Source organism: Quercus lobata, chromosome 6 (assembly GCF_001633185.2).
Source record: "Quercus lobata isolate SW786 chromosome 6, ValleyOak3.0 Primary Assembly, whole genome shotgun sequence".
Classification (NCBI taxonomy): domain Eukaryota; kingdom Viridiplantae; phylum Streptophyta; class Magnoliopsida; order Fagales; family Fagaceae; genus Quercus; species Quercus lobata.
In genome coordinates this window covers 42,659,852-42,678,662 of record NC_044909.1, presented here as the reverse complement: position 1 = coordinate 42,678,662, position 18,811 = coordinate 42,659,852, and the positions used below count along the sequence as shown (strand labels likewise).

Genomic DNA, 18,811 nt, shown 5'->3' with positions numbered 1-18,811 from the left:
ATTGAACACCTTGACTTGAGTATTCCAAGAATTTGGGTTTAACAAAAGTCATTTTCATTTCTAAATGCAAACTTTTGTTCTACTAATCACAACTTATCATATATTTATTTAACTTTCTAACACCCTCTTGGGGGTGAAAGCTACTCTCACCCTTCACCTTGAGTTTGATGGGGTTGTTAACACCAAATATTTGTATTCAATTTAAATTATTATTTGTTCTTAATCGAAGTCCTCTAGGTTGAGATGCAAACGAACACAATCAAAAGACATACAACTTCTTATGTAAAAATGGATTAACACTCTGGTTGGGTTGGAGATTGTTTATTACTTTATTTGAGCTAATGCCAACCACCAACGTTTAATGACAGACTCAAGCAATCAAACTGGGCTTATAATGTTTTTTATTAACTAGGCCTGCTGAAGCTGCATTGAACTTATGTTCAAATTTGGTTCATTGATATTTTGGGCCCTTAGGCTTTGCTAGAGTTATAAATCTCTATCCTTTTTACGAAAGCCTTTTTCATCGTCCATTTTGTCTATATCCTTTCTTTCTTTTTTTTCTTTTTTTTTTTTCTGGCCTTGGACTATAAAAACCATTACTTATCTCATACATAATTTTTCATTATACATCATTTAGAAAATCCATTCAAGTAATTAGTAAAGTCTTATAATGTACTCCTATTTGTCCCCATTTTTTTTTTTTTTGGTCTTTTTTATTATAAAAAATCCAAATTTTCTTTTTAAAGAAAATATAATCAAATGTGTTTCGTTTGAGATAAAAGTTATCGGTTTTAAAATTACTTTCCTTCATTTAAAAGACAAAAGACCAAAAATATATATATTAAACATATCTATTTATTAACCGTCAAAATTAGAAAGTATTTTGTAACATCCTAAAATGAAACAGTCACGCAAACAACAATAGGAAGAGATAATTCTTCATTATTCTAATTCTATTCATCATTTCTACCACAAAATTCTCCAACAACAAAACTGATTCTTCTTGGGCTTTATCAAAAGGCCCCATAAACCCTATAACCGGACCCGATGTGGGAGCTCTCCAAGTCCCATCACTCTCTCCAAGGCCCAACAACTTAAACCCCTAAAAAAAATTAAATCACAAAAAAAAAAAAAAAAGTAAAAACCCTCACACTACACAACACAACACCCTATGCTATCTCTTTTCAATTGTCGTCCCCACGGTGGGAACTATGGAGGGGATTCTCCTCCTTGTCTCTCTGTTGCTAAGAAAAGGGAGATTTTTCTCCTTGTCTTCAACAGTAGAAGTTGTTTGTCCCTTCTATACGAAGGAGTGTTTTGTTTTGGGATTGTCCTTTTGTCTCTCTAGAGATATCAAGAGTATCTATGGAGCTAGTGGGGTGTTTTTGTTGTGGGGTTGGGGAAACGCTTTTCTTTTTGCGAGGAGCCTACTACTCATTCGACGTCGACTAATATGGACGAAATCACTGATACCTGGGTATTATGAGCGAAATCAATATTGCCCAACAAGGAGGAAGACGGCGGAGACTGAGAACGTAGGGAGGAGCACAGTAAGAGCGATGGAGGAAGGTCGTGCTGATGTGGTGCACATGAACGTTACTTCAGTTACAACTCCTGAAGTAACGCCCTCATTAATGCTGCCCTTAGCCACGCAGCTGGATTGGGCTTCAATGCCTGCAATTATTGAGGATTTAGTGCTGCCAAAGTCTACGCCAATTAGCAATAAGTCCAACTCAATTAATACACCTTCTATTTCGGTGGAGGTATTATTGGCAAGGATTGTTACACCCAATTTGGAGTCTACCAGCCAGCTAGCACGTACAATTGGAGTTAATCCAATTAATGCCTTGAAAAAATATTACAAGGGAAATCAATTTCAAGTGGCGGAATTAGTGGCAATTCGGGATAATAATGGAGCTGTGCTGGCTTCTTGTTCAGAAAAAATTCATCAAGCTTACAAGCCTGACAAGGTTGAGGTGCTGGTTGCTTTGAAGGCAGTTACATTTGTGCGTGAATTGGGTTTTCGAAGAGCTACTCTTGAAGGAGATTCTCTCGATCAGATTAAAGCTTTGAAGTCAACTGAGTGTAGCCTATCTCCAACAGGTCTGCTGGTCGACGATGTGAAAAGGGTTGCTAATAGTTTTGAACAATTGTTGTATTCTCATGTTAAGAGAAACGGCAATAGGGTTGCTCATAGTCTGGCGAAAAATGCATTTCGTATACCAGATTTTCAAATATGGATGGAAAATATCCCATCACATATTGTTTCGATTTTAGATTTGGATGTAATTGTTTCAAGTTAATAAAATAAGTCAGCTTCTTTCTCAAAAAAAAAAAAAAAAACACAACACAACACAGTCCAACTCCAAACTCCAAACCCCTCATTGCATTTGCAGAAGTAGAAGAAGAAATGGCGAGGTGGTGGCGCTCCGCTACCAATAACCTGAGAACCGCCGTGTCAAGCCACAGTTCATCGCAGCCATCATCGGCCGGGTACCACACGATCCAGGCAATCCCTAGGGAGTGCGTAGGGAACAGAGTGTCGTCGAGGGACAGAGCTCAGGGTCGAATCCCAGCCGTCGTTATTTCCCAGCACCTCCTCCAGAAAGACTCCACAGCCCCACGATCCATGTCCAGGAAGCACCTGGTCACCACTGAGTGGAAGCAGATTCAAGCCATTCTCAAGTCCGTTGAGCTCCCATTTTTCTGCTCCACCACTTTCCCGCTCCAGATCCGAGCCGGTTCCGGATCCTCTCACCTAATTGAATCCGGCACCGTCCTCCCCATCAAGGCAACCCCCCCCTCTTTTTTTTTTCTTTTCTTTTCAAATTGTTATTAACCGTTTTTATAATTTGTTGCTTATTTTCTCTGTTTTTGATGGGTTAATAGATTCATAGGGACGAAGCTACTGGGAAGGTATTGAATTTGGTGTTTGTTTGGGCCGACGACGGGTCGGAGTTGAAGGTTGATGTGCCCGTTGTTTTCAAAGGAGAAGATGTTTGTCCAGGTCCTCAGAAAGGTATTTTTTGCTTTGTTTGTTTCAGATAATGTTTTGGTGTTTCTGGATTTCACGTCACAATATGATTCAATACATTAGGAATAGCTTAGAGCTGTATGCATTACATTAGGAAGTGGACCAACCAAAACATGTGCCTCAATCTCCTATTAAAATGCAAATTTTCATTTTTTTAAAGGACAGAGGCACATATAGCAAATGGCAATATTGTTGCAGCATATTTATCTATCCAAATTGAGGGGAGTTAAGTTACATATATTTTCACCTAAACCAAGCAGCCTATTGAGAGTCGGTTGCTTTTGACTGGTTAAAGACTGGAATTTTCTTCTGGATTTTTAAACCAGTTCTTTCCACCAAGAGGTTATTAAATCCATGATTCTGTTGTTCTATCAATCCTATCAACTAAGCTTTGCGTTCTGCTTTGCAAACTTTTGCATGGGTTATTATAACTTTGGACAAGCCGCTATGGTGAAATCGGTAGACACGCTGCTCTATTCTCTTTTCTAGGTTCGTCGATATTGAATCAAGCGAATGGACTTCTAACACTTGTACCGTTGAAAAGATTTTTTCTTTTGTGCATTTTGGATATTCTACATGTTGCAAGCTGCTAGTAGTTTCCAACTGCTCAACCAGTGAAGTTTAGCTAATAGTGTCAGGAGGTGTTAACAACAAACACTGTGATTGTGGGGAAGGGGAATTGAGAGGAGACTTGTCCTTGTATAGTATTCAGGAGACCAGATTCAATCATCCGTAAAATGAAAGATGTGCTACAATTGTACCAAGATTTTCCCTAATCTTTGATGTTAAAGTATGTGTGTTCTATATGATAGGTCTTTAGATCAAAGATTTTTTTTTTTTTCCCTTAATACTGTGTCACGTTCTTTGTTTTTTGTTGTTTGGAGATGGGTTTTTTATGTTATTTTGTAGTTTGAAGTCTGCTGCGAAATGTCACTTGTTTCTTGACATTATTTCACATTGATGGTGAGTGATAATTATAGACCTACAAACATCCTTCTAAAACAAGGTACAATCACTTGGCAATGGAGGAATTGGCTGGTTTGCGTTCTATAATCCTATTGTGTACAAAATTTTGCTATAATAAGTCTATAGAAAAAATGCAATTTATGTGGCAGCTTTTAGATGCTATATAGAGATGATCTCTTTTTGTTTCCTCGAGAGCAAATAAAGTATATCTACTTTTGTGATGCAACAAAAAATATAATTTTTGTATCTTGAACGTGTTTTGCCTCTTTTATTTTTGAAACCAATTAATTTCCTCCTCTATATTTGAAAAATAAGCAAATATCTCAAATCCATTACTTTTTCAGTTAAATCCAATGAAGTCACAATGATTACAAATGTTATCAAAGAAAACAACAATACAATTCTCAACTTTTTCTCTTCCTTGTGGTGTACAATTAATAATTTCTTTAAAAAACACATTGGATTTAACTGAGAAAGTAAATTGGGATTATTTGCTTATTTCTCAAATATAAATGGAAAATTAGTTAGTTTTAAAAATAACAAGTAAACTGTGAACTATCCCGTACGTAAAAAGGAAAAAGTGTTTTTTTCTTCCTCCCAATTCTCTATTTGCTATGTAAAAGATACAACTTATATACTTGTCATGTCTTAATTTTGACACTTTTTTTATGAACTGAAAATTTTAATTAGTAAACTTATTCTAATTTGGGATTAATCTCTTGTGCATTATTGAGACTCAACAGTAGTTTAGTAGACCACTTCTATGGCAAATGTCACTTGTCTTGTAGAAAGGCATCGTATTAAAGCCCATGTGGCTTTCCTTAATTCCTTTATAGTTGACTTCTGACCTTGCCTTGGAGCAAGTTCTTGTGGACCGAGTCTTGAGGCAAAACGAGACTCAGCGGGTTGTTGGGTACTTGAGCAACATATTTATAAATTTTTAAAAAAAAAATTGTTTTCAGCTATTAAAAACATAATAATGAATTATGCAGCTTTAAAAGATGTTATATTATTCATTATTATTATTTTATTAGGTGAATTTTGATAAATTTATTGTTAGATTATATTTTTATTAAATACTTTTTATGTTTATAAATTTTCAAATTAAAAATGAATAGTTTTGTCATCAAGTTGAATTTCAAGTTTTTATAGTTAAAAATTATGCATAAAAAAATGAGTTTACGATCAAATTGTAATTAATACAAAATTTGACATGTATATTAAAAATCATATCATATACTATATAATAAAAATTAGGCTTAAAAGTCGTGATTACGCCAAGTGTCTTTACCAAATTGTAGAAAAATTTTTAGATTTTTAAATTTTAATATTTTTCTTCTCCTATAATTTCTACGTTGATAAAAATCTTAATTTGATTACTGTGGGGCCAGAGAACTTACGACCCGGCCCACGCTCTACTAAGGCCCAGGGCCCGTGTCGGAGAGGGAAGTTGCCAAGGACGAATAGAGAAAGGCCGAATAGCCTAGGGGCACAGCCGAGGATGACCCTGTCCTCGGCATCCCAAGTCTTCAAAGGGAAGAACGACATCACGTCGAAGGCTGCCCCCAAAACACACCCAGAAGAAGAGGCGAGCAGAATGAGACCCTCATGGGGGTACAGAGTGGTGGTGGTTCAAGGCAAATATGTCACCTCTACATTAAATGCGCCCACAAACGTCCTAGCCATATTAATGAGAGAAGACGCCTGAACAGGGTGGCTTCGGTTAGAGCAACTAATAAAAAGTAGGGGAGGCGGCTGATGGGACAGGCACACGAATAGGAGCCTGCCTGATAAACAGGTGGAGGGTCAAGATCAACCGAAAAGGGATATATAATGTAAAAACTTGTGTGCCAAAAAAAGGGGGGGGGGGGGGGACAACCAGTCTCCCAAACCATGGTGTCCTAGAAAAAAAAGGAGGAGAACAAGAGCACTAAGCTCCTAAGACTCCTCAGACGAGATGTACTGACCGGAGCCATCCCAAACCACCGTCCGGTGACCATAGCCTAACCTTTCAAACCCATGCTCTATAAACGATATTGTTTGGGCCCTCTTTACGTACGAGCCCAATATCATCTTGGGGTCATCACGAATTGAGTCCCTACAATTACAATTTAAACTCTTCATCTAATCCATTTAATTATTATATTTTACATGTAGTGTATTATAATCCAAATTCTTTATCTAATCCATCTAATCATTATTTTTTAAGTGTTGTTTAATTACTACACTACATGTATTTATTTGGTTTTTTTTTTCTTTGAGCCATACAACTATTGAAATTCAAATCTAGCCACATGTCAACACATTAGGGGATAAAGCAGGTTTGGCATGCAAAGTCTCAAAGAATTTCACTATGTAACGTAATAGAAGTGTATGCCTTGGCATACGGTTTTGATATGAATAAACATAAAACGAATCATAGTAAATATATGCGTACCATCCCCCTAGAATTTTGAGATGAATAAAAAAGCTACTGATTTCGTTAAACCTCCCTTAAAATTCGACTTTAGTTGGTTAAGGAAAAAAACAAAACCATTGTAAATCAAGACTCTTCCTAATCTATATATATACAGAATCTGACTAAAAAAAAAAAAAAAACAACAACCTAAGGCCTTAACTCCACAAATTTGCAAAGTCATGAGCGACGAGTACTCTACAGTTTGCTTCAAAACTCTACTGGCGCCATTCCCTACAGATTTGCAGTGGTATCTCTCTTTAAAAGTTGGGCCTAAAAGTCGTAATTGCTTCACGTGATTTCATCAAATTACAAAAATTTTACTAAATTTTTAGATTTTAAAAAAACTAAAAAGGAATAGTATACTACCAGGATTCTAATTCATTTTTATCATCAAATAAAATTATATTAACATTATTTTTTATTTATTTGTTAGGATATATTTATTAAATTAAGGGATACTATTTAACATACAAAAATTTAATTTAGATAATATATATCATCTAATTAACATTAATTTTTTTATTTGTTAGGATATATTTCTTAAATTAAGGGATAATATTTAACATTCAAAAATTTAATTTTTTTTTAGAGATAATACAAAATTTTAATTTAGATAATATTTATCATCTAAATTTTCAAAAATTTAATTCTACTATAATTAAAAGTCTATTTTAAAAATTTTCTAAATTTGAATCTCATTCCACGTTTTTGTTGTTTCTATTTTCCTCAAGTTGCAACTTAAATTTTAGCTGATGCTACACTTTGCATCCTCATTCCTCAATACTAACATAGCACGTGAGAGAGGTCTACAATGGTGGAAGACTAATGCCACTGAAAGTTTATATAGTCTTTGTTTTTCTCTGAGTTGTATAAAAAATGAGTCACGAGGTCAAAATTGCAACTTCAAATTTTCTAGAATAAAGAAAGAAAGAAAGTTTGAGACAAAGGATATTGTCACTGACAAACAATTAAAAATTTTCTAAATTTAAATCTCATCCCACTGTTCATTGTTCACGTTTTTGACTATTAAGGGATAAGCAAAATTCAGTGATTAATATATATCTATTCAAGGAAATAGTACATATCTCAATTAATTTGATAATCTTTATCTATGCTAAAAAACAGTATATATCTCCATTAATTTGATAATTTATATGTAGATAACATTTTAAACAAAAAAAAAAAAAATCTATTAGAATAAAAAGTCTGAGAAATAGCCTCCAAAGGAACACAAGAAATTCAACTTGAAGAAGCTTTCATACAAGGAAAGGAAGGCCAAATTGATTGAGAGATTGAATGCTTTTAACTCCATAGCCGATGATGATGAGTGAAAATAGTGTTGGATTCAGTGCTTAATATTTGTTAATTATCTGTTATACATTTTGTTTTTTTGTCAGCCCAACTAAGAACCTAGCCGTGTTTTTCTTTTTGTTAAATTTGTCATTTTTGCAGGTTGTCTTTCATCATCTAGATGTTTAACTAGATATGAATTTTTGCATCATTTATATATAAAAAAAAAATATCAACCACATTCTCTTTATCTCTTTTTATTTATTTTTATTTTTATTAGCATTATATTGATTCTTCATCTCAAAAATGATGCTTCCATTGCTACTATAGACAGGTACGTATCTCATGCAAGCATATATAAACTTAAATTGCCTTTATTTTGAATCCTTTATTATTTTGCTAGATGTGATTAGGCTCAAAAGTATATGCTTCATTATTTTTCTAGATCATTTAAATACACTACAACTAAGTTAATAGGATTTATTTTATATAATTTATCAAACAAAATGAAATAAATTTTGTCAAGTATGATTTATTCATGTTGTTCCCTTTTTACTTTTTATTTTTATTTTGAATATCAGTATTTATTTATGTAAAGTGTGCATAGAATTATGTATCCATTTGCAACATTAATTAATATTTTTTTGCTAATTATTAGTATAATTTTCTATTCCCAAAAAATTCTTCATTATTCTTTTTATATTTTTGGTTTTAAATTGCAAAATTTTGGACCATCATTATTGTGGGTCCGAGAGGTCTGCAATTCGGCCCAAACTCTATCTGGGCCCAGGGCCCGTGCCGAGGAGGTATCTTGCCGAAAACGAATGATCAGTGGCCGAGGTAGCAAGGGGAACGGCTGAGAACTTACCCTGTCCTCGACATTCCAGAGCTTCAATGGGAAGACCAACACCATGGTGTAGGCAATCCCCAAACAGCCCCCTTAAGGGGATGTGAACGAAATGGGGCCCATAGGGAAGCAGGGTGTGAAATTGGACCAAGGAAAATGCGTCCCCTCTTCAGTAAATGCACCTGCCAATACCCAGAGCTGATTAAATGAGAAAAGACGTTTGGACGGTGTAAGCTTCGATCTATGCAACTAATAGAAAGTGAGAAGGGACGGTTGATGGGATGGATACAGAAATAAGCTCCTGCCTGACCTACAAGTGGAGGGTCAGGATCAACCAAGACGGACTATATAATAAAAAGGAAGGTGCACCAACAGGGGGGTTGGGAAAAATGGCCAAAAACCAGAGCCTCCCAGCCCACCTCCAGGAGAAAGACTCCAGGGGTGAAGGAAAACTTAAACTTGTACGAACACCGCGAAAAACCCACCGCCTGTCAACCTGGGCCTAGCCTTCCAAACCCACGCTCTACAAATGATATTGTTAGGGGCCTTTTTACGTGCGAACCCGACACTGTTACAGTCCGCCACGAATCGCGTCCTTACAATTATAACATAGGTTTTTTTTTTCCCTTGTGATTATGGAACTTATTTGACTAAAGTAGAAAAATCAAAGTGGAAATGATAGCTCTTTATAGAAAAAAATTTATTTTAAAGCATGGTATTAAATGGTCATAAACTCATATGCAATTTTACAATCTATATGGTTCAATTTTTTTTTTTTTTAACTCAGTTTAATTTTTTTTTGATTTTGTTTTCCAAGTTTGTCATAAAAGATTCCAAGCATCTTAAGAAAGGTCTGTAATCTATATGTAGAGCTCTGCAATTTTTTTCTTTTTCATTTACACGTAGTGTCTCTCTTACAATTCAAACTATTCATTTTCTTTTTGTTTCTCAAATAAATTTTGTATTATATGAATTTATGTATAAAATCATGCAACGTACAAGAAGCAAAAATTATGATAGGTTCTATAATTAGAACAAATTAAAGGTTATTATTCTTCGAATAGTTCTATCTTTTAAAAGTAGCTAATTTTTATAATATTATGTCTAAAGATTTTAATAAAGAACAATGACGAAGAAGAACAAGGATACTCTAAAAACATAGCGTAAAAATAAGTATTCAAAGGAAAAAAATTACTTTTGACATTTTTTAATCATTGATATTATTTTTAACAATACATCAAGTCACTAACAAATTAACACTTATTTTGTTATAATAATTATTAAGATATATAATTATTTATACATATATTTTATAAGTTTTTTCATAAAACCGTTCAATGCACGAGTAATAACTAGTATACAGAACATTTAGATCCTCAATGCGCCTCAAAAATCTGATGCTGGTGGTGCTGCTGCTGTTGGGTCTCGCGAATCATCATTTGGCCGTTGTGTGTAGCACCACCAGTGGGAATCCCCATCATCGTCAGCGACATGTTGTAAGGTAAGGCCACGCCGGAAGAGGAAGGATTGCCCGGGTGATGTTGCTGTGGGATAAAGCCGGGAGGTTGGAGAATAGGTAGCATGGCCTGAGGTCCAATGTATGTGGCAAGTTCTTTCTTGGCATTGTAGAGATCAGTCTGGACTTGCTTCAGTCTGTGTTGAAGAATGGAAATTAGACCCACACAGCCATACACCGAGTCTCGCAAGCGAGCCTCTGCCTCGTAGGCCAAGGAGTTCACCGCGTCTTCACGCTGGGCAGCATTGAGTTCGTTTAGAAGCTTGGCGACGTTGCTCGCTCCGAAGTGATAGTTCTTCATACTTCTAATCCTATTCAACATTTCTACCACAAAATTCTCCAACAACAAAACTGATTCTTCTTGGGCTTCAGTCCAACTCCAAACTCCAAACTCCAAACCCCTCATTGCATTTGCAGAAGTAGAAGGGCGAGGTGGTGGCGCTCCACTACCAACAACCTGAGGACCGCCGTGTCAAGCCACAGTTCATCGCAGCCATCATGGGCTGGGTACCACACGAATACACGATCCAGGCAATCCCTAGGTAGTGCGTAGGGAACAGAGTGTCGTCGAGGGACAGAGCTCACAGCCGTGGTTATTTCCCAGCACCTCCTCCAGAAAGACTCCACAGCCCCACGATCCATGTCCAGGAAGCACCTGGTTACCACTGAGTGGAAGCAGATTCAAGCCATTCTCAAGTCCGTTGAGCTCCCATTTTTTTGCTCCACCACTTTCCCGCTCCAGATCCGAGCAGGCTCCGGATCCTCTCACCTAATTGAATCCGGCACCGTCCTCCCCATCAAGGCAACCCCCCCTTTTGCATGGGTTATTATGATTTCGAACAAGCCGCTATAGTGAAATCGGTAGACACGCTGCTCTATTCTCTTTTCTAGGTTCGTCGATATTGAATCAAGCGAACGGACTTCTAACACTTGTTCCGTTGAAAAGATTTTTTCTTTTGTGCATTTTGGATATTCTACATGCTGCAAGCTGCAAGTAGTTTCCAACAGCTGAACCAGTGAAGTTTAGCTAATAGTGTCAGGAGGTGTTAACAACAAACACTGTGATTGTGGGGAAGGGGAAGTGAGAGGAGACTTGTCCTTGTATGGTATTCAGGAGACCATATTCAATCATCCGTAAAGTATGTGTGTTCTATATGATAGGTCTTTAGATCAAAGATTTTTTTTCCCTTAATACTGTGTCACGTTCTTTGTTTTTTGTTGTTTGGAGATGGATTTTTTATGTTATTTTGTAGTTTGAAGTCTGCTGCGAAATGTCACTTGTTTCTTGACATTATTTCACATTGATGGTGAGTGATAATTATATAGACCTACAAACATCCTTCTAAAAAAATGTACAATCACTTGGCAATGGAGGAATTGGCTAGTTTGCGTTCTGTAATCCTATAGTGTACAAAATTTTGCTATAATAAGTCTTTAGAAAAAATGCAATTTATGTGGCAGCTTTTAGATGCTATATAGAGATGATCTCTTTTTGTTTCCTCGAGAGCAAATAAAGTAAATCTACTTTTGTGATGCAACAAAAGATATAATTTTTGTATCTTGAACGTGTTTTGCCATGATTTAAATTTTTTTTGCTAGATAAATATATGTATTGTTTCCAGACCAGATACTTCCTGTAATTGAGCCAGAAAGGAGAATTCCAAATTATTCTTATTCCATCTCAGCTTGTTTGGAAATTTTAGCAAACTTCAGATTTCTTAAGTGTAACCGGCGAACTCTATTTACTCGATTAGATGTTGATTTAGATCTTAATCACTCTAATATGTGTCAGTAATTGTTGAACTGGAATCACTTTTGTTGCTATTATTTTTGTGAACTAGCCATGGGGATATCCGGATATGTATCTTATTCAGGTCGGTTTTGAATTTGATTAGGGTATTGGTGTTCCTTTTTACTTGTAAGCACTTGACAAGCTCAGTGAATTATCTCTGGTCAAATATTGTTCTAATGCTACTTTTACACTGATTATAAATCTTTAATGCCAAAACAGGTGGCCATTTGAATAGGGTAAGAACTAGTCTAAAATATCTTTGTCCGGCTGAACTCATTCCTCCCAAAATTTTGAGGTGGACGTGAGCAATCTAGATATCGGAAATAGAATTTTCATGCATGGTGTTGAGGTTCATCCATCCTTGAAGCTTCTGAGTAAGAATGAAAACAAGCCAATAGGTAAGATAGTAGCCACGAAGTGGGAAAATCCAGAACCTGCCAGTTTATAGGCAATGAAGCACAACTTGAATGGCCATTTCTGATTTGCTTGTCATGACTTACAGCGAGAAGCGCTTTAAGAATAAGTCTGCTGCTTTGGCTAGGTTAGTACTTGAGAGGTGCTTTGGGAATCTCAGGCGGACAAGAAACTTGACATTGTTGTTTAGAAATAGAGTTTAATCAGACAAGAAGATCTTACACAATATTTCTTTGTCGAATCACTTGTTTAATTGTATGGGCAGTAATGGTCAAGGCTGTTAGTGGATGTCAAATTATTCATAAAAGACAGTTCCTTTTATTTTTGGCCTGTGACTTCAATTCTAGTTCCAGAGCATGGTCAATTGAGATGTTTTTCTTTTCAAGCATAACCAGAGAGTGACATGAACAGCTGTATTCCGGTCCCATGACATATTGTTTAGCTTTGTGAACACTTTACAATTTATCCAAGATTTTTTGTTTCCATATTGTAAGGCAAGAATGAATCTTCCTTATCTTTTTTTTGTGCACATGTTAAAGTAATTATTTCTGTGAAAATGTAATGACCTCTATAAATCTAATTGAATGTGGAAATAACCATTTAATCCCATGATCTAGCAAATCAAACTTCTAGGTAAACAAATAAAAGAAAGTCTTGAATCAGGAGTTTGGACTTGGGCCAAATAAACTTCTCATGAAAACCCCCACCTGGTATGGCTGTTGGCATAAGGTGCACTTCTGTTTGATAATTGGGATTCCTCATTTCTGTAGCTGTAAGCTACTTGCACAGGTTTTTATACTGGTGAGACAACTCTTTCCCATGTATATTGTCATAGAGCAATGTTAATTACACGCACCATTTTGCACACACATCCATAAATGAAATTTTGAAATAAAATAGTGAATTGAAGACATGATTTCAAGTGTGTAACTAGTTTCATTGTAATAAATCGCGTAAAATTTTCTTAGAGAAACAGTACTTTTTCCCTCTATGTTTAGGGTAGTTCAAAATTCCCTCTTTTATCTTTGAAGCCAATCAATTTCCCCCTCTATATTTGGAAAATAAGCAAATATCTCAAATCCGTTACTTTTTTAATTAAATCCAATGAAGTCACAATGATTTCAAATGTAATCAAAGAAAACAATAATACAATTCTCAGCTTTTTCTCTTCCTTGTGGTGTACAAATACAATTAGTAATTTCTTCAAAAGACACATTGGATTTAACTGAGAAAGTAAATTGGGGTTATCTACTTATTTCTCAAATATAAAAGGGAAATTAATTAGTTTCAAAGTTAACGAGTAAATTGTTAACTACCCCATACGTAAAAATGAGAAAGTGTTTTTTCCTTCTAATATATAAAAGACACAACTTATATACTTGCCATGTCTTAATTTGGACACTCATTTTTTATGTACTGAAAATTTTAATTAGTAAACTTATTCTAATTTGGGATTAATCTCTTGTGCATTAATTATTGAGACTCAACAGTAGTTTAGTAGACCACTTCTTTGGCAATGGCAAACGTCACTTGTCTTGGGGAAGGGTAATGTATTAAAGCCCATGTGGCCTTCCTTAATTCCTTTATGGTTGACTTCTGACCTTGCTTTGGAGCAAGTTCTTGTGGACTTGCCCATGTGGAGTCTTGAAGCAATACGAGACTCGGCGGGTTGTTGGGTACTTGAGTAACATATTTATAAATTAAATTAAAAAAAAAAAATTGTTTACAGCTATTAAAAACATAATAATGAATGATGAAACTATAAATGATCTTACATCATCCATTATTTTTTATTTTTTTAATGTAAATTTTGATAAATTTATCATTAGATTATATTTTTATTTAATATTTTTTATGTTTGTAAATTTTTAAAATAATTAAAAATTAATAGATTTGTTATCAATGTTAAATTTCTAGTTTTTATAATTAAAAATTATGCATAAAAATGAGTTTGCGATCAAATTGTAAATTACATTAAATTGACAAAAAATTTGACATAAATATTAAAAATATTTTAAACATTTAGACGCCTCGCTGGTGGTGCTGTTGCTGCTGCTGCTGTTGGGTCTTGTGAATCGTCATTTGGCCGTTATGCGTAGCACCACCTGTGGGAATCCCCATCATCGCCGGCGACATGTTGTAAGGTAAGGCCACGCCGGAAGAGGAAGGATTGCCCGGGTGATGTTGCTGTGGGATAAAGCCGGGAGGTTGGAGAATAGGTAGCATGGCCTGAGGTCCAATGTATGTGGCAAGTTCTTTCTTGGCATTGTAGAGATCAGTCTGGACTTGCTTCAGCCTGTGTTGAAGAATGGAAATTAGACCCACACAGCCATACACCGGGTCTCGCAAGCGAGCCTCTGCCTCGTAGGCCAACGAGTTCACCGCGTCTTCACGCTGGGCAGCATTGAGTTCGTTGAGAAGCTTGGCCACGTTGCTCGCTCCGAAGACCTTGTGGACATTGGCAAACTTTTGAGGCTGGTCCGGTGGGAAATACGGTGCGAACACGCATTCTTGCGTGCACTTTCGCCTCAAGAATTTGCATGCTGCGCACGGAGAGTTCGATGATGACATTTCTCTGAAAGCAAAGCAAAGCAAAAAAAAAAAATCAACAAGATAGAAAATTATTAGTATTCATAATTGTAAGAGAAAAGGACAAATTGACTTCTTCAGAATAATATTAGTAACCTAGAGAGAGAAAGCGATGGTTAGAGAGAGAGACTGGGTTTGTGCAGGGGCGGAGCCAAGAATTATGTTTAGGATCAAGTTGCAATACTAATATATTTATCAAGATAACTTCTACACACATATATATACCCCACACACACATATATATACACACACGTATACATTGTTATTATATATACACACATATTTATGCACACTTTTTTCTTTGATAAGTTATATATATTCACACACCCAACAACAACAACAAAAAAGCTTAGTATTTTCAATTAAAACTATTTTTGATGACGATCTTTCATAAAATAAAATTCATTTTTTTTCCATTTTCATAGTCAAATTTTTAAAAAGTTTCATTTTAAATACAAATTATCAAATTTTATGCTAAAATAAGTAAAAAATCTTTCAATTGAACTAATGAAATTTTCCAAAACATGAATATCCAAAACTTGAAGAAATAAGTTAGGCTCCAAACATATTTAAAACTACCTTATTTTAACCCATTATATGGCAACTAAAGACACATTTCATGTGTAGTTTTAGTGACAAAATTTTTTTAATGAGTTAATGACTTGTTAATCATCACATAACAGATTAAAAAAGATAAATTCAAACATGTTTGATATCAAACTTTATCAAATATTTAACAAATATAAGAGCACATTTTACAATAAAAAATAGAATTACAAAAAATAAAGTTATATCTCTATAACTATTAGACCAATTATTTTTTTTAAAAGCATTATTGGACTAATCCAAATATTTGAGAGGGCAAACTCTTATTTTTGTAGACTAAATTTTGAAAATATTAAAATAATTGTATATATATTTTTAAAAATTTCAAAATGCCCCCCACCCTTGTACGTTCCTCCGCCCATGGGTTTGTGTGTTTTTGTTTAAAGGGTCATGCTAACGATAGAAGAAGAAGAAGAAGAAAGAATAACAAAGCTCCTCACAGTCATGGTGTAACAAACAACAACAACAAAACAGAAACGAATCGTTTAAATCCTGACCCGGCAAAAAGGTTGCCGATATTTGTCATCTTCCAAACTACACCACTAGAGAGAGAAGAGCGAGCGACAGTGGAACAGAAAACAATGAAACGAGAACTAATCTGTGTAAATTACCAGAAATGTATTCGTAAATCCCTATAGAAATCGCGTTATGACCAAGCTCTTATCGCTTTCTCTCTCTCTCCGCTAAAAAAAACTACACCGTCTCAAAATGTAAGGGAATTTGTGGAGTATTAAGATATTTCTAGATCCGTTTTGAAAAAAATGGGTAAGTGGGACCCAGAAAGGAGGGAGAGTGGTGGTGGTGGTGCCACTGAGTCTGAGTCTGAGTGAGTGAGTAGTACTGACTGAGCCCAGACAGAGAGAGATGGGCCAGTGTGTTGGTGAGCAATTGCGTGCAATGCGTTTCCTTCCATTTAATATATACCCTGCATGGTGAACCTCAGAGGTACTTTTTTTTTCTTTTTTTGGCAGCCAAAAAGTGGGGTTTGTGACTAATCTTTTCTCCCTTTTTGTTTTTATTGTATTTTATTTTTTTGTCCTCATTTGCTGCTGTTTGTACTCATTCTATATAGTACAAGTAATAATTATTAGTAGGATTTTACTAATGTGTGTATTTAGACATACATTAATTTCCATTTTTGAAAAAAAAATTTTGAGAATTGAAAAAATAATGGTAATTTTTTCAATTTCTGAAAAAATGTCTTCAAAAATAGAAAGTTTAAGGGTACATATTAACCGAACCCTTATTAGTATACACAAGGATAATCAACTTTTTTACATAAATATAATACTGTGTATTAGTTCATCACAGGAAAACTCCATTTCACATTCCCACGGCCCACTGCAATTATTTTAGTAGAATAATGGGTCCCACCTTAATTAATATTATAATAAAATAAAACCCTTTGTCCAGCCTACTTCTCCACCACTATTTTCCTGAATAGAATTATGAGGAAAAAAAATAATTACCTTCACTCACCAGTCGTTAAAGCATCTCGAAAAAGTCGAGGAACATAAATTTTTTTCCAACTTCTTATCATAATTGTTATATGGCAAAGTGTGATTGTTGAAAAAAAAATGGTGGGTTTATGTGTTAATATTGGTTAACCACTCATAATCTCTTATGCCAGGGTTTTGATAAAAAAATTATAAAATAATTTGTGATCTAGAACTACTCATAACACCTTTGTTTAATATAACAATTTTTTCTTTCTTTACCAACATTTTTTAGTCTCAAGCCCAAGTTTTTTTACAAACCCAAATTTTAATTGTGGACGACAATTACATTTACATATAATTGTTTATTTATTTGTTATTAATATCAATTAATACATTTTCAATTTAATTTTACTCCAATCTTGACTTTTGAACTTGCCCCTAACCTAAAATCTTAGCTCCGCTTCCAACTGCAAGCTTGTCAACCATTTTGAGTCATCCTTGTTTGTACCTATCATTCATATTTTAGGTGACCCTCCTGCTTTTTCCATTCCTCTTTTCGCTTTTGTCATTTTCTTGGGCTGCAGGAAAAATCATCACGTGCATGGATTTGACATTGAGTACCAAAACGTTTTATTTTTTATTTTTATGAGATTAATATTCAGATCTAAAATCAAAATTATAATGCTAAGAGCATACAATTTTTACCATAATTTGCTTATATAATGAGTTGCAAGTAGTTATATTGTGGAACTACAACTTTTTTTTTACCTCTCAGAACTTACCACATAAAAAAATTGAGTAAAAAATTATGTGATTTGTTATGGTTTTAGCATCATTCAAAAAAAAAAAAAAAAAAAGGATACTCTAATGTCATCATATTGGACATCCGCAGCAATAACCATGTTTCATATTTCTCATATGTCATAAGTCACGGCCGTTTTCCCATCCTCCACTTCAAATTCTGTGGCTGTGGGGGGAACTTTCGGCGGTTTCACTTTTCTGTGGTTTCTCATATTCACCAAGAAGGAAAAAAAATAGAAGAAGTTAAAGCTATCTTGTAGTTGAAAAACAAATTTGAAATTTGAGACATGGATCGTGTTCCAATCGTTTAATTTGCAGATAAACACAACTAGTTGTGTTGTCATAAACTCATAATTGCCTTTTCTTTTCTTTTTTGATATAAAAGGGGAATATTATTTGACTAATAAAGAGTTTATAAAACAAAAGGCACATAGGCCTCTAAGAGCATTAGCATTCTTCAGGCCTTTTTGGCATTTCATAGCTCAAAAATATCTGCATCAAAAAATGATATACCTTACTATTGCAAAATTTTTTGCAATAGTGCTACAGTACAATTCTAAACTTAAAATTATACTGTAGCACTGTTCTAAAATATATATTGTAAGGCCACAATTTGTAACGACCCATAATAATGTTGGGTTCGCACGTAAAAAGGCCCAAACAATATCATTTATAGAGCGTGGGTTTGAAAGGCTAGGCCTTGATCACAAGATAGTAGTTCTCCGTGGTGTTCATACATAATTAAATCGTGTTCGCCTCAGGAGTCTTTCTCCTAGAGGCGGGCTGGGAGGCTCTGGTTTTTGACCATTTTTCCTAGCCCCCTTCCCCGGATTGGTTGTCCCTCTTTTTATATTAGCCTGTGTTCCTTATCCTTTGTTCACGTGTAGGATCGACTTTTCCAAGACTGATACTTGTCCCATCAGCTCATACCCTGAGTGGTAGGGGGTGGTTGTGAAAGTTTAAGGGCATGGCTCTGTCATGCGCAGAATGTTTTATTGCAGTTTTGGCAGCCTTTTATTCGTGCTGTTCCGCACTGTGATCACTCTTCCTTTTAGGGGC

The 18,811-nt window shown here is 35.0% G+C and overlaps 1 protein-coding gene and 1 pseudogene across 2 annotated transcripts; one reads left to right on the top strand and one right to left on the bottom strand.

The window, feature by feature from the left end:
* The first annotated feature begins 2,324 nt into the window (after window positions 1-2,324).
* Window positions 2,325-12,782, top strand: LOC115950845 (annotated as a pseudogene). Its single transcript, XR_004083130.1, has 3 exons — window positions 2,325-2,791; window positions 2,890-3,019; window positions 12,123-12,782. The product of XR_004083130.1 is annotated as a 50S ribosomal protein L25-like (transcript).
* A 1,557-nt stretch (window positions 12,783-14,339) lies between these two features.
* On the bottom strand, window positions 14,340-14,888 carry LOC115950316 (LOB domain-containing protein 36-like). Its single transcript, XM_031067533.1, has one exon. It carries the CDS (start codon window positions 14,886-14,888, stop codon window positions 14,340-14,342), a length of 549 nt encoding a protein of 182 aa, XP_030923393.1.
* Window positions 14,889-18,811: the final 3,923 nt, after the last annotated feature.